The 16,238-nt window shown below is 42.8% G+C and overlaps 1 protein-coding gene across 2 annotated transcripts in view; it reads left to right on the top strand.

The window, feature by feature from the left end:
* GLI3 (GLI family zinc finger 3) overlaps window positions 1–16,238 on the top strand; it is a 286,648-nt gene that overhangs the window by 161,518 nt on the left and 108,892 nt on the right. For both annotated transcript variants that reach the window (XM_030871185.2, XM_060304841.1), the window contains one exon: window positions 6,438–6,543. In XM_030871185.2, coding sequence (XP_030727045.2) covers window positions 6,438–6,543 — 106 coding nt within the window. The remainder of the gene's footprint in view (window positions 1–6,437; window positions 6,544–16,238) is intronic.

Genomic DNA, 16,238 nt, shown 5'->3' with positions numbered 1-16,238 from the left:
GCGTATGCTCCACAAGTTAAACTTCCTGCCATGGTATAAAGAGACAAAATTATAGATCTTTTTTTATGCAAGGCATCTATGAGATGTCTCGAGTATACTATAACTGCATTTCCTTAAAACTTGCACCGCATTACAGAGGGTCTTATAAACAAGATGATCTACACTAACGACTCTGGAGATGCTTCCAGCTGCACACAACATGCATGTAGGACTGGAAAGAAGATTCCTGATACTCCATGAAGCGCTTGCTTCATGGGATGATGCCACCTGGATGTCCAGCAAGCCCACAGCTGGTCCCTTTGGGGTTCCACGCCTTAGATTCTGCTCATAGCAGACCAGCAGGGCCACATGCTTTAGACATTCCCGGTCAGGCATCCCGGGGCTGTCCTCAGAGGGGCAGACGAGCCCCTTGTTGGCGCTGTGTTATCCACAGGCATATTCCTGTCCACGGTATAATCCTGTCCACAGGCAGGAACACAAGGATGTCTGAATGGGGAGGCAGTCCGGGTGTGGGGTCCGTCCACATGGTGATGTGTTCCTTAGGCCACTGAGCCCTGGAAAAGGTCTTGCAGGTGTCAAGGTAATGATTGGAGACACTCAGCGGGGGGAAGAGGCAGAGATGACACTTGGGTGCCACTCCACCATCTCATTGGAGTGGTGAGGGCCCCTCTCTCCCCCTCTAGAGACCTCTCCTTTGACAGATGCCGGATGATTCCTTTGGTTTTGGCAAAGTGGATGTTGCCCACATTGGGTTTTAACATTTCTACTGATGGCAGGCAATTGAGTGAATTGGAGGGGACTGGACATTCCTACAGGCGGGGCTGACCCTAGTGACAAGAAAAATCATCTCTAGTGCAGGTCTAGAGTAAATTCCAAAGTCAGCGAACAGATGACTTCAGGATTTAAATAAGCCAGGAGAATTTATGCCCTGGGCAGTTTACTCTTGTGGGTCTTCCTGCACTGTTTCCTGGGCACTTTCAGGCCACTCAAATATCATTAGGTGAATTATTCCTTCAGGGCACAAACGGAGGGGACTTTGATCTCTCTTTTTTTAATCTACAATTTTTGTATGTAAATTTCAAACCTTAAAAGACAGTTTCCCAGAATGGCCTCCGAGAGATCTCATAGCCTGAGGATATTAAAACTATTTCTTGGGAGAAGGATGCAACAACTGAAGGTAAACCTCCCAGTGTCTTTTCCTGGCCACAGGTTTTATGATCAACCCAGGCTGTTGTGAGGAGACCTAAAAATCAATGCCTCTCATTCCTAATGAGAGGCTCACCGCACAGCCTGACGACAGCCAGTGTGAAATCGAATACTGACAACTATACCCAGCACAAATATTGTTACTATACATTTCAGTTTAAACATGTGTCAAGCCAGTTACATATTTATGGGGTTTAAAGACTCTTCCACTCGTGCCTAGGATAATAGGCACTCTGCAAATCTCCGTTTAGTCTGAGAGGAATTTGGTCCAATAGTCAAACCTCTTGCGAGTCTGTAATAAATCATCTTTGCCGCCCAAAGCATGGACAGTTGACTGCTTCCCACTGCTCCCCAGACTTCCCCCACCTGGCAGAGTGTTAATTCCTTCAGTAAAATTGATTCCCCCAGTTCTGCACATTATTCTCCCTGTCTTCCATTTAGCCCGTTAGTTTGCTGACAGCAGAGTACACAGCACTTAGCAGCTGGTTTGTGGAACCATCAGTCAGGAAATTGTATGATAAATAGGAGGGAGCCAGGTTTAGCGGCACTTCCTTCTGCTTCAGCAGTTTTTGCCCGACTTTGGAAAAGTCATCATGTGGTGTTTTGTCAAGGGCCAGAGCAGGAGATGGCTGCGGTGCGGTGACTTATTACACATACCCCTGAGTTACGATGCTCTGCAGCTGTGCTGCTCATGTGTAAATAATAAACCGGGAGGTGGGTAATTATGGCGGCTGCTGGCGACACGGGCCTGTTCTCGTCCTGTGGGTTTTCTTGGACAGCTTCTTGGGCTCGTGATGGAATATACTGCGATCTTCCACACAGAAACGACCAGCTGAGATGCAAGGGAAGCACTCCATGTTTGAGGAGTGGCAAGCATTTTCTTTTTTTGAGAGGTGTGTTGGGATTAATGTCATGTGATGCCACATATGTTAAAGGACATGCTCGTCCTGCTTTTTATTCTTCGTTTTTACTGTTAAGCTGTGGTCAAGCGTGTCTTGAATTGGAAGAGGGCTGTTCCATTGCGTTTACCAGAAAGCGGCTTAAGAGGTGTGATTTCCACTGATAACAGACATGAGGTGTAATTGTTTGCACAGACTTTGTTGGTCCAGGAGACCAATAGTAATTGTAGTTATTTTCAACTAAATCGAGAAGGAAACAAATAGAAATAAAAATGCTTAAACTAAAATCAGATGTCTTTGATGAAATCAGATCATATCCATATTTTTTGGCTCTCTATTTAACCTGATTCCAGAATATGGAATTCATAAATTTCCTTGGGACATAAATAAACACTTCGAGTAAACAGTGCCGCAAGATGCATCGCATACTTTCATTCAGAATTAACTTTCAAACTCACAAAGCACACTCAACGGTGAGAAATGACTACTAAATGCCCCAGGAATTCCTAACCCTAACCCTAACCCTTTTCTCTTAAATATTTTTTCAATGCTGGGTCATTTTCTCTCTCATTCTGAAAGAAAGAGAGAGGGTGAGAGAGAGTGAGAGCGACAGTGAATTTAAATCCTGTTAATTTCTTAAAAATAAAAGGATGGCAATGCCTTTAAATATCTGTAATAGTCTTGTAGTTTTCCTTGGGGTAAAGATTTCTATTGCTTGGGTACATGCTTTTGATTTTATTGAATTATGTGCCTGTTTTTCACCCCCTATGCATGTAATCTTTGCAATGTTATTATAAATACTCATATAAAAAAATAATGACTGTTATTTCCTGGATATATGAGGCATATATTGAATGTAGAATCAATTCACACATTTTGAGCCCTGGTGTGTATGAAAAATCTGGATTTGTGCTTCTTCTTAATTCACAGCTGCACCCACATAGAGAAGAGCAGATACAGTTAACACCCACTTATCTGTTGCAGAGAATTTAATCACACAGCATACAGCCAAGAGCCAGGAAGTAAAGAAGTGAAAATATCTTCCAACTCTGACATGGTTGTCACAAAGTCCCTCAAAACGCCATATAGGGCTTCCCTGGTGGTGCAGTGGTTGAGAGTCCGCCTGCAGATGCAGGGGACGCGGGTTCGTGCCCCGGTCCGGAAAGATCCCACATGGCGCGGAGCGGCTGGGCCCGTGAGCCATGGCCGCTGAGCCTGCGCGTCCGGAGCCTGTGCTCTGCAACGGGAGAGGCCGCAACAGTGAGAGGCCCGTGTACCGCAAAAAAAAAAAAAAAACGCCATGTAAAATGATGTGTGGGAAAAACCTTAGCAGGTGTGTCAGACGGTATGAATGCTTAATTTACACCCAGTTCTAGTAGGTTTATTCCTCCAGGTTCCAAGAGCCCCATGACACGTGTTAAGTTTGAAGTCTGCTGGAAACAACCTTGTTCGAATCAGCAGTGACCACTAACAGGCGAAGAAGAGAAAGAACTAGGCTTGGGTGTGCTCGCCATCTCCCTGACCCCCGATCCCCGTGACCTCAGGCCCACCTGATCCCGAATGCCAATGATTCATTTGGGCCTGTTCGAAATTTAAAATCAGGAAACATTCACTGAGTAGGTGTCAGACTTTCAAACTCATGAAAAAGATTACTCCACCCACTTTTACGTTGTTTTAGGAAAGATACATCATTTTCTAACAAAATGGTTAAATGAAATAGGACATTTGGGCTCTGCAGGACATTGCTGGGTAAACTTTTCAACTTAGCACACAAACTATCAAGATTTGTGTTACCAAAAAAACCAATTCCAACATCCTCTCATATTAAATCCTGAGTGGTGCATTTAAAATATAAATGATGTTTTCATATGGACTTTATAAAATGTATAAAGTGTGATCAGGCAGTCAGCACATCCCTCACCTGTTGAATTTGCAGCATCGTTGTACGTTATGATATCATGGTGACAGTGATGAGACATTACTAAGATACTTCCTTTTCTCCTTTGTATCGCTCCCTCCCTGCTTTATCGTATAACAAGCACAAAATACAGTGAGTAATTGACATTTTCAGTGCTGTAGAACCTCTTCTTCTGGGTTCTAAATCTGGTTTTTTCTCCTAACCATATTCTTAGATTCTCAAAGGAAGGCAACAGGGGCAAAGTCTCAAAAAAGGAAAGTAAGACATCATAATTATTATTTTTTAAGTTCTTTTGTTTACATTCTAAAAGATGCTTGTTGAAGAAAATTTGGAAAAAAGAGAAATGTATAGGGAGGAAAATGAAAACCACTTGAATTCAACAAACACATGTATAATGGTCACCCCCAGGACTTAAGGAAGTTCACAGTGGGAGGTGCAGTCACACCCTAATCTATGTTTGATACACCCACTCCCCTGCCCCCCGTGGAGGTTCTGTGTCACTTTTTCCATCTGTCGCTCAGAGCCTGTGTGCAGGGCGTCATTTGGAATTGCCTTTGCCGCCTACCACACTAGGCAAAATCTTCAGACTTTTAGCAGAAGCTCAAAGCCCTTCTGAGGCACGTTTGGTGTACACGTCAATTCCTGGGAGTGTTTCTTGAGCAGCAGCGACATGATAGGTACATGCCGGCTTCCAGGACGACCACATGTGGAGGGTAGCATTTGCAGGACAAGTTCCGAGTTCCTGTATGTTTGCTGTCTTATCGGGCTCTGAGCCGTGGAGGCTCACCTCTTGATTTTGGATTTCTTTACTGCTTCTTGAAACTCAGGAAAAACTTTAGTCTCGGTGGTGCTTCTCATGGTAAAATCTGGTAAAACTATTTTCAGTTCTTGCAGTGAATTACTATTTAGAGAAAAAAAAGCTTATTTTCAGATTTGTCAGAGGTAATCAGGGCGAGTAAATGGAGGTAGAGAACTATTGTAAGTACATGCATACACGGGAACCCCAAAACAGTGATGGCTGAGAGCGGGAGGGGAGGCTGGTGTGGGTCCCAGGGGAATGCTGGGGCTGCAGGGGTGGGATCTTCAGTGTGCGCCAAACCCCCCTCTGTCAGGCCAGGTAGCATTTCTCTGGCCAGCCTATACATTTGCTGCCCCCGTGTTGGGATTCCGGAGGCCTGACCTAGAACAAGATGGAGGGAGAGCATGCATTTAAAATTTTAAAAAGTGTGTGTGTGGCTTCCCTGGTGGTGCAGTGGTTGGGAGTCCGCCTGCCGATGCAGGGGACGCGGGTTCGTGCCCCGGTCCGGGAAGATCCCACATGCCGTGGAGCGGCTGGGCCCGTGAGCCATGGCCGCTGAGCCTGCGCGTCCAGAGCCTGTGCTCCGCAACGGGAGAGGCCACAACAGTGAGAGGCCCGCGTACTGCAAAAAAAAAACTGTGTGTGTGTGTGTGTGTGTGTGTGTGTGTGTGTCCACGTGCCATGGATTCTAGCAGAGACTTTTGTTTTTTTATTTAACACCTTTATTGGAGTATAATTGCTTTACAATGGTGTGTTAGTTTCTGCTTTATAACATAGTGAATCAGCTATACATATACATATATCCCCATATCTCCTCCCTCTTGTGTCTCTTTCCCACCCTCCCTGTCCCACCCCTCTAAGTGGTCACAGAGCACCGAGCTGATCTCCCTGTGCTATGTGGCTGCTTCCCACTAGCTACCTGTTTTACATTTGGTAGTGTATATATGTCCATGCCACTCTCTCACTTCGTCCCAGCTTACCCTACCCTCTCCCTGTGTCCTCAGGTCCATTTTCTACATCTGCGTCTTTACTCCTGTCCTAGCAGGGACTTTTGAACATGACTCTTTTCCTTACAAAGCATCATGGGTATGGGAGAAATGAAAGCTAGTAGTGATATTACGTCTTTGTCTGAAACTCTCTTGACAGTGTCATTTTAAAATTAAAAAGTGGGGAATTCCCTGGCGGTCCAGTGGTTAGGACTCTGTGCTTTCACTGCCGAGGGCCCGGGGTTCAATCCCTGGCTGGGGAGCTACGATCCCACAAGCCGCGTGGCGAGGCCAAAAATAAAAATTAAAAATAAAAAAGCGTCTTGGAGTCTGTTCCTCTTGGCTTTGTGGCGGCCCTTGCCCTCTGGCCGGCCTCTCGCAGGGTAGAAGCATGTGTTGTTTCTCTTTCTTGCTTTCCTGCTTGCGTCCAAGTTGTATCCAGAGGCTTTACTGCCTCGGGTGCTGGTATTAGTATCTGCCTGGTTCTGAGCTGTAAAGAATTCTTCCACACATTCTTCAGGTAGATTCGGCATCAGTTGTGAAGACTGTGTTAGCAGTGTGGTTTCATGGATTGGCATTCCATTTCAGAGGGGTCCATTTATACAGGCTGTACTTTCTTTCTTTTTCAGACCCTCCTCATCTCTTTCCTGCATTCCATCCTCCCGTACCAATCGATGCAAGACACCATGAGGGCCGTTACCATTACGATCCGTCTCCGATCCCTCCATTGCACGTGTAAGTATTACCACTTTACCCGTCAAAGAAACAGCACAAAATTCTGGCTTTCACCATCTCAGGATTTTTGTTATATTTAAAATAGATAACCAACAAGGACCTACTGTATAGCACAGAGAACTCTGCTCAATATTCTGTAATAACCTAAATGGGAAAAGAATTTTAAAAAGAATAGGTACATGTATATGTATAACTGAATCACTTTGCTGTACTCCTGAAACTAACACAACGTTGTTAATTAACTCGACTCCAATATAAAATAAAAATTAAAAAAGAAAAAAAGGAAGAAGAAAATATCCTGGAAATTAATGTGATCTTACTCAGGTTAGGGGGGAAAGATGATCAGGTAGTCAGGATAGCCCTCACCTAAACTAAAATGGTCTTCGTTTGCAGTATTGTCCAGAAAACTGATATATACTATTAACAAGGGAAGTCAATCTTCGGGAGCCGCTGACCGTTATGAATGGCCTTGATTTTCCATTTAGTCATATCTGGTAATCACCCTTCATTCTGAGACAGTGAAGTTAGAAAAGCCCAAACAATACTTTGAAGAATACTGCTAGTTATTTGTATGGTAGATTGCATCTCCATGGCTCTTAGTTATAGCTGTGTAATTACATATACGCCAAAGAAAAATGAAGTTGTTTTAAAACAAGTCCTCCTCTGTGAACAGAATTAATTGATATTAACAACCCTAACTATATGCCCAAGTACACATATAATATTTTATCCACAGTTTTCTGGATCTATCTCCCATTACTGAATTGTAATTTCAGAGCAGATTTGCCTGGAGGTAAGTCATAAATCTGTGTTCAGATTTCTATAAGCATTAAAGGAGAAGTGGATATTTAGGGAGAGAGAATGCAGAAACTTGTGACTTTATTCTTCAACTTTTCACCAGAACACAAGTAAGTATTTACAGGCTTCTAAAGCCTGCTAAAAATACACTCAAATAAAACCAAGACGCCAATTGAAAGCCCCCTAATACAAAGGGAAGGAAATTATCATTTCAGGCCGAAACCTGCTATGGGATTCATCCTGTTCTACCAAAGTTGTGCAGTACAGATGGGACCACAAGGGTCTCAGACGAGGATCTGCCCTGTGGTACAGAGCCAGCAAGGGCCCACCGGGCCTGGGAGATGCAGATGATTTCTCCCAGACTCCAGTCTCTGAAGTGCTGAAGTAATTTAAATCAGATTTTCTATGGGATTTCAGAGTGCTTCACTCTTAAAAGTTCATCTTATAGAGAAATTTCAAAAAGTGAGTTTATATGATAGAATAAACTAGTTCCTCTGCATTCATTATGGTTTGCCTTGTAATTCAATTCAAATATGAATTTATCAGTAAAAATCTCAAGTCTTGGTTCTTTGGCAGAATGTAAGAACAGCAAGCCCTCGTATAGATCACACTGTATGTTCTAGGCCCTAATTGCTGTATCCAAAGAATTAGCTCGCTAGAGATAAAAACACCACAGGATAAGGCAGGTCAAGTTTGGAGAATCCTAGGGGAGAGGGCTGCATTTTCTACAGGACTGCTGAGCAGGGATTTTTATAGATTTTAATATAGTCAACCCTTTGTGTCTTCCGGTTCTGCATCTGAGGGTTCAACCAACCTTGGATTGAAAATATTGGAGAAGAAAATTCCAGAAAGTTCCAAAAAGCAGAACTCGAATTTGCAGCACACTGGCAACTATTTTCAGAGCATTTCCATTGTATTAGGTATTATAAGTAATCTGGAGGTGATTTAAAGTATCCAGGAGGATGTTCATAGGTTACACGCAAACACTGTGCCATTTAATATAAGGGATTTGAGGATCCACGGATTTTGGTATCCGTGAGGGCTGTGGAACCAGTGCCCTTCAGATCCCGAGGGATGGTCGTCCTTCCTGCTTTTTCAGCCAAGCTTTAGGATAATTTTGGAGCAATTGACTGAATTGTTCTCTAGCTGCCTAAATGTTTAGTTACCAAAGATTCATGATGTACGGCTTGTAGATAGTCCTGAGCCTCCCAACACACGCTCTGGAGGTGCTAGGGGAGTGTCATTGCTGGGCACAGGGCGTGCTGAGCACGTGCTTCGTGGTCTCCTGGGACTGCTCGGCGTAGCGGGGTCCTGGGTGGAGACACTGAGCTTTTGGAGTAGGCTCTGGGAAGCTAGGGTCAGTCTCACCTCTGTGCCTTATAATGTGACATTCTGTCTGTATCACCCTCAGTGGTCTCCCCTCCCTGCTTGGCAAACACTGGTCAAACTCCTCAGCCTCAAGGCCTAATTCAAAATCACTTCTGCTGGCTGTCCCAGAGGCTGTTCCTCAGAGAACCTTGTGTGCCTTTATCGCAGCCAAATCCTCTTGCCTGGTCAGTTATTGTTTAGCGGTCACTGCCCCTGCTAGATTGTAGGCATTGCCTAGCCCTCGGCCAGGCACTCAGTAAAGCATGCTCAGTAGACCTTCAAGGTCATTTTAGGCGTGGAGGGTAATCTAGGCAAATATAGCTTGGTTGCTAAAATCTTAAAAGCGCATCTTTGCCAAGGGGCTAAAGCAGTAGCCTGGAAAAATAAAATGATTTTATCTAGAAGCTGAATTCCAAAATGCTTGTTTTATAATTAGCTTCTAGAAAATGAGATCAAGTGAGCTTACGGAGTTTTCAGAATAAATATTTTTAATTATAAGTAGACAACATCTGGGGATATTCTCATTGTTTCGTGCACAGGATTGTTCTTGTGGTGTCAACTTCAACAATTAAATTGTAAGTCTCCTGAAACAGGATGTGTGTTGATGATGGAAATGCCAGCAGGTCTCTGTTTAGAAGGATGGCAGACACTGCGATAATTATGCTATCGTATCCTATCATTAATGATTCTATTGAAAGAGGTTTGTAAATTGCTCCTCTTTTTAGATAAACCAGCCTGTATTAAGGCGTCAATGATATGGTGCAGAATTAAATTAGAATCTCAGAAGATGAAATATATTCTGTATTAGCTGTTTGACACTTAATTTGCCTCTGAATGAGTACAGGAAATCACAAATTAACCTGCCTTTGTTTTTCCAACCATGGCTTATTAGGTGTTAGAACAACTGCAATTACAGCCTAATAATAACCACCAAGCCTTATAAATATGTACGGAAATGCGTCAGTGTGTGTTAAAGAGCCCAGTTTGTTAAATGGAATGCCTTTAGCTTACCCGATTTACTGTCACAGTGTTCTCCAGAGTGTATGGTCAGGCAGTGTTAGACAGAGTATAGACATTTAAATTGTTACAAATACAGTACTGGAAATAATGTTAGAATGTATTAGGATTTCCTTTCTTAACTCGAAGTCATGAATTCAGATGTGGGATTTCTAAGGGGGACGTGGAACGTCAGTGTCATCTTTCCCTGAGTTGTCATGTAAAGGTTGTCAGAAAAATGTATGATTCCTGCCTTATGTTTATTTAATTCAAGTAGTTTGAAAATTAAGAAACACTGGATATGGGGAATTTTCCCTTTTCTTCTGAAAGTTATTCTCCCCGGAATTCACCAGAACTTACGTTCAACAGCTAATTGGAGTGTCTTGTTCTCTCTCAAATCATTTGCTTTGACCACAGAGTCCATATTTTATTAAGCCATGTAGAAAAAAGTACAATGTTTTAGAAAAATATCAATGAGTATATTTTATGACGTTGCTGAGATCGTTTGGAGCGTTAATGATAGAAGCTGAATCTGTAGCCACGTGGTCAAGGCAGAAATTTCACGTGGTTGTTTCTACTTTTGGTCTTCTCTCTGCTTCCTGCTCTGCACTGTTTCCGTCAGGGCTGTGGGGTTGCATAACTCCAGGAGCTATCGTTGTAACCTACGGAAATTGATGGTGTTCTCTAGGCTAAGGATTACTACTTGTTTTAAAATTCCACTTGGAGACGCAGACATAGAGAATGGACTTGAGGACACGGGGAGGGGGAAGGGTAAGCTGGGACGAAGTGAGAGAGTGGCATGGACATATATACACTACCAAATGTAAAATAGCTAGCTAGTGGGAAGCAGCCGCATAGCACAGGGAGATCAGCTCGGTGCTTTGTGACCACCTAGAGGGGTGGGATAGGGAGGATGGGATAGGCAAGAGGGAGGAGATATGGGGATATATGTATACGCAAGAGGGAGGAGATATGGGGATATATGTATACGCAAGAGGGAGGAGATATGGGGATGTATGTATACGTATAGCTGATTCACCTTGTTATAAAGCAGAAACTCACACACAATTGTAAAGCAATTATACTTCAATAAAGATGTTGAAAAAAATAAAATAAAATTCTACTTGGAAATTTAGACAATGGGAATATTACGTCCCTCTCCACTAGAAACAGTTGTATCTTCAAGTGACTACTTTCACATTAATGAAGAAAGCGCTCTTTCTCTTGCATTTTGAGTGTGTGCTTTTTTTTTCTTTGCTTTAGTGTTAGAATGCATTTAAGCACGCTTACTTTTGAAAGTAATTTTTTTGTTTGTTTTGTTTTGTCTTTTGGCCGCACTGCACGACGCGCAGGATCTTAGTTCCCTGACCAGGGATCGAACCCGTGCCCCCATGCAGTGGAAGCACAGAGTCTTAACCACTGGACCGCCAGGAAAGTCCCCAAAATATCGATCTTTTCCATACAGGTTTTTTGAGCCCAAGTTTCCCCATTTATGGACCAATATGCATTGCGGACTGTCCGTCTGCTTCTGCTGAGCTTGGCAATTCATTTTTAAAAGCAGGATCAGCCTCAGTTACTAACTGATTACAATAATTCGAGCCCCACAGATCTTGACAGTGGAGCTGAGAGCTACCCTTGTCTCGTGCTGTGGATGCGAGCAGCGCTGCATCCCAAGCCAGCACTCTGACAGTCTGTCGCACTTCACCATCCACTTAACTAATTCATTTTACAAAATCAGCCTCATCTCTTCTCTCCTGGGGGAAAGGAGTACTCATGTTCTCTTCTACTCAGCAGCTCTTTCTTCTCTGAGTTGAGTCAACGTGCCTCTTTCCAAGGCTGCCTGACTCACTGGAATTATTTCACCAAAGTGTGAAGAGCTGCTTCTCCCACTAAAAGTGGTCCACTTCCTGGCCCCTGGGGAGAGGACAGGACACGGTAGATCATTAATATGAGCTGGGAGAGAGAGGGATTTGGAAATAAATGAGGCTCCCCCCGCCGCCACCATGGTTATGACTGCCTTTTAGGGTTCCGAGCGGGGAGACCAGTAGCAAGTTTGGAGTAAGAATAAATACATTTCTTTCCAGACAGAGGAAGCGCTAGGAAAAGATAGAGTATTATGGTAAAAGCTTAGAGAAAGAAAGTGGAAGTGGATGACCAGAACTACTACTCAGTTTCCCTCCGTCCTCTCCTCCCTCCCTGGATTCAGCACCTTGTGTGAGTTGCTTAGTGGGAATTCATCTAATAATCATTCAAAAGCAGCCTTCAACCTAGCCATCTACTTAAAACTTGGTGATGGGCTCATAATACGTAATAGTGATTTCATTATTTTCATTCACAGGGAAAGCCTCCAGTAAAAATGTAGAGATTGAGCAAAACCTTGTGTTTGTATTTGGGGGCATAACTTGTTTGGAATATTTTAATAGTACAATTTAAAATTAACACAGGCAAGTCCTTTTCCCCCGTGTTTGTGCTCTACCGTAAACGTTATTGAGACTGATAAAGTGTGATGACATATCAGATTTCGGGCATACCTTTTTTTATTGTGCTTTGCAGGTATTTAATTTTTTTACACATTGGAGGTTTCTGGAAACCCTGTACTGAGCAAGTCTATGGATACATCTTTCCAACGGCATTTGCTCACTGATAGTTAGCATTTTTTAGCAATAAAATATTTTTTAATGAAGCCATGCACATTGGCTTTTTCTTAGACATAATGCTATTGCACACGGAATAGACTACATTATACTGGAAACATAACTTTTATGTGCACTAGGAAACCAAAAATTCATGTGATGCGCTTTATTTCCTTTATTATGATCTGGGACCCATAATATCTCCCAGGTAGGCCTATACAGCAAATACTGTAGCTAACGTTTTGTAACACTCACCTCCACCCTCCAAAATAAGAAAAGAAAAAAGAAGAGAAAAGAGAAGAAAAGAAAATGAACTAGTTTATAATCACATCTCTTGGGGGCACAGACCACCTGTGTATGTCTTTGCATTTGCTAGGCTGAGCCCGTGCCTTTGCAGAGTGGCTCCTGGATAAATATTGTTTTCCATGGTGATAATGGCCTCTCCTTTTTTAGGCCAGTGCAGGATGACTGCCATCCTCTTTCTTTTGTTTTTCTTGGTTTACTTTGGTAGAGCGTGTCACCTCATGCCAACAAAGCTAGCACACTGAGGACTCAAAATCAAAAACTTGATTCCTTCTGAAGATGATGTTAATATAAATACCTACTGCAATGTCAGATGCTCTCCACTGCCAAGTGAATTCCCTGATATTAAATTAGTTACTGGTTGTGAAAGTCTGAGGTCACCTTATGTGACTAGGTACCATTGAACTTAATGGCTGCTTCTCAGGCCCCTCACGTGGAAATAAAATTAATGAAATTATCAATCTTTAATTGATAATGTAATATGAATACCAAAATTCCAAATATAAGGGGGAAAAAGAAATGACAAGACCATTCACATAAAAAATACAATAATGGCCATAACTGACTTTTTTTTTTTTTTTTGCGGTACGCGGGCCTCTCACTGCCATGGCCTCTCCCGTTGCAGAGCACAGGCTCCGGACGCGCAGGCTCAGCGGCCATGGCTCACGGGCCCAGCCGCTCCGCGGCATGTGGGATCTTCCCGGACCGGGGCACGAACCCATGTCCCCTGCATCGGCAGGCGGACCCTCAACCACTGCGCCACCAGGGAAGCCCCCATAACTGACATTTTTGACTACTTACTGTGGGCACAATTTTAGAAACTTTACAAAACTATCTCACGTAGTACTTAGAATATTCAGCCCTAGGATGGAGTTATTATCACTAGCCTCCTTTCCAAGATATGGAAACCTTGACACAGAGAAGTTAATGGTTGTGCCATTATTTAAACCTAGACATCAAACACTACACTCCTTGCACTTGACTTTCATCCTCTGCTCATGAAAACGAACACTGGGGCCTTTGGTGCTCTAGTTTATACTTACTGGATGAGCCCAAATAGTTCTAACAATACCTGATAGGAAATTTTCAGTGTCACTGGCTGTCATCGTCTTCTGCAGAATTCTAAGATAGGAACATGGCAGTGAGGAGAAGAGCTGGAAGAAGCCTTGTCTGTAGCAAAACAAAACAGAATTAGATACACATCAAGGTTTGCTACTGTAGAACTTGTAACCCCCAACAGCTGGACATTTATATATCCAGCTACATGGAGTATTGGGTGAATTGTGATTCATCCACTTGGTAGAATATTGAAAAAAAAACAGTAGCATTTGAGAAGACCATATGAAAACATGGATAAATAATGGTCAGCGATTACAGCCGTGTACCCTATAAAATGTAAGCCATGTTGGATGAGATCATAACGTGTATCTGCCTGGAACCTTCTTCCCTAAGATGTCCATGGCTTGCTCCCTTACTTCATACAATTCCCTGCACAGGCATCTCCTCATCAGAGAGGTCTTCAATGAAGAACCATCTAATGAACAGGGATTGACAAACTATGGCCTGTGAGCCAAATTCGGCCCATGGCTTGTCTTATTGGAATCTAGTGACTGCCGCTTACTTACTATTGTCTATGGCAGCTTTAGCAATCAAGGGCAGAGATGAGCGGCTGAGATAAAAGACATGGCCCGCAAAGTCTAAAATACAAACTTTCCCAAGGCCTGATCTAAAATAACACCCCCTTTCTAGCCTCACTACCCGCTTTCTCTGCCTTATTTTTCTTTTTTTTATAAGTGATGCCATGCACCATATTTTCGACTTTCAGGCTTTCCCACTGCTATTCCCAACATTTCTTGTTGCATATCGTATCAGTTCACAAAAAAGAAAATAAGTCTTATTGTTTGGGTATCATTTCTTATGATCAACTGAAAAAATGTAAAGTCTGCCTCATTTTCAAGCACTACCGTAGACCACGTACATCCACAGTTCCCAGTCTAAGTATGAAAATATTGGTGAGTTTCAATTCCTAAACTTTAAAAATTTTGATGAGCTGGCGGTATCAATGCAGATGAACCCACCCACACTTTACTTTGCATTAAGAAATGAACATGAGGAAAATAAATGGTACTCCAAGGGCATACTACTTTTTTCTGTTTTGCAATAGTCCTTTCTTTAAAAAAAATTATTGAAGTATAGTTGATGTACAGTGTGTTAATTTCTGCTGTACAGCAAAGTGGTTCAGTTGTACATATATATGCATTCTTTTTCATATTCTTTTCCATTATGGTTTATCTCAGGATATTGAATATACTTCCCTGTGCTCTACAGTAGGACCTTGTTGTTTATCCATCCTATGTAGAATAGTTTTGTCTTACAGTATTTCTAATGACTGAAATATTGAATTCGGTCATTGGTTACAGAGAAAGCAGGCCCTAATTATAGTGCATATTCAGAGAGTCTGAGAGCCAGCTTCTTGGATAAATTCCTGTGTTCTTTGTGCTGGGCTCAGCAGTCCGGCCGGGAGCAGATATTGACTGAAGGTATTCACGGCCACTGAACCAGAAGCTGCCAGCTCTATAGAGCCTGCCGTCCAGCCTGTTGCAGGGGCCTGGGGGGCACTAGACTGTAACAGACTTTTTTCTTTGTGTACAATGCTTCCACTCATGTTAAGCCTGGCTTCAAAGAAAACAGAAATTTACTGCCACCGTTGTATTTAGTTTTCAAAGTGTGCATTGGAGAAAATTGAACTTTCACAGAATTTGTCCCAATGGGAAGGCACTTTCCGGTTAGTTTTTAGGTGATAAATACCACCCAAACCCAAGCTGCCTGCAGCTCTTCCTCTGTGGCCATCCCTCCCTCACTTAGGTAACAGAACCTGCTTTTTCCAAACCTAAACAAAGACATGCCATTTCCTATAGCCGCTCAGCAGGCTGAGTTCATTTCAGACCCTTCCCCAGGGGAACAAAGGCTGGGGACACAGGGCTGCCTGTCACTCATTTCTTTTTGTTATTGCTGCATCTCCACCCCTGCCCCCAGTGAAATTCATACAGAAAAAAAAAAAAAAAAATACAATGTTCGCAGATTTGTTTCCAGGAACCTGCCTGCTAACTTTTTGAATTCTAAGTAACAAATTAGCTAGACTTTTGCATCTTTGGTGATCCTAGCCAGCTAAGCATACTAAAAGGAAAGAGCAAGAGGTAAGTCTGTTTTCAGACTCATCCTCTGAGTCCTAGGGTAGTGATGTGTTGCAGAACATGCATTAGATAACAGTATTGAAAATAAATTTGAAATAAATATATGGACCATTTTTAGTTCCGATGTGATCTTTGTCAGAGGCGTATCGGAACAGTAATGGGCATCGTGACATTGCAGTAAAAATTAACCAGTTAAATGGTGCATTGGTCCCATGTTTACCTCCTGCTTTAACCCAGCGGAACTGGTGACACTGTATCAATGTTTGTAACACTGGTGTTGATAAACGTCAAGTGTAATGAGAGATCTATACCCTTCACCTCCATCTCTCCTCTCCCACGGTCTCTGTTTGTCTCCCTGTCTCTCTCTCTCTCCCTCCACACAGCTAGGGAAATTGAACTCAGA

Source organism: Globicephala melas, chromosome 9, assembly GCF_963455315.2.
Source record: "Globicephala melas chromosome 9, mGloMel1.2, whole genome shotgun sequence".
Lineage (NCBI taxonomy): Eukaryota > Metazoa > Chordata > Mammalia > Artiodactyla > Delphinidae > Globicephala > Globicephala melas.
This window is presented reverse-complemented; position numbering and strand designations above follow the sequence as displayed.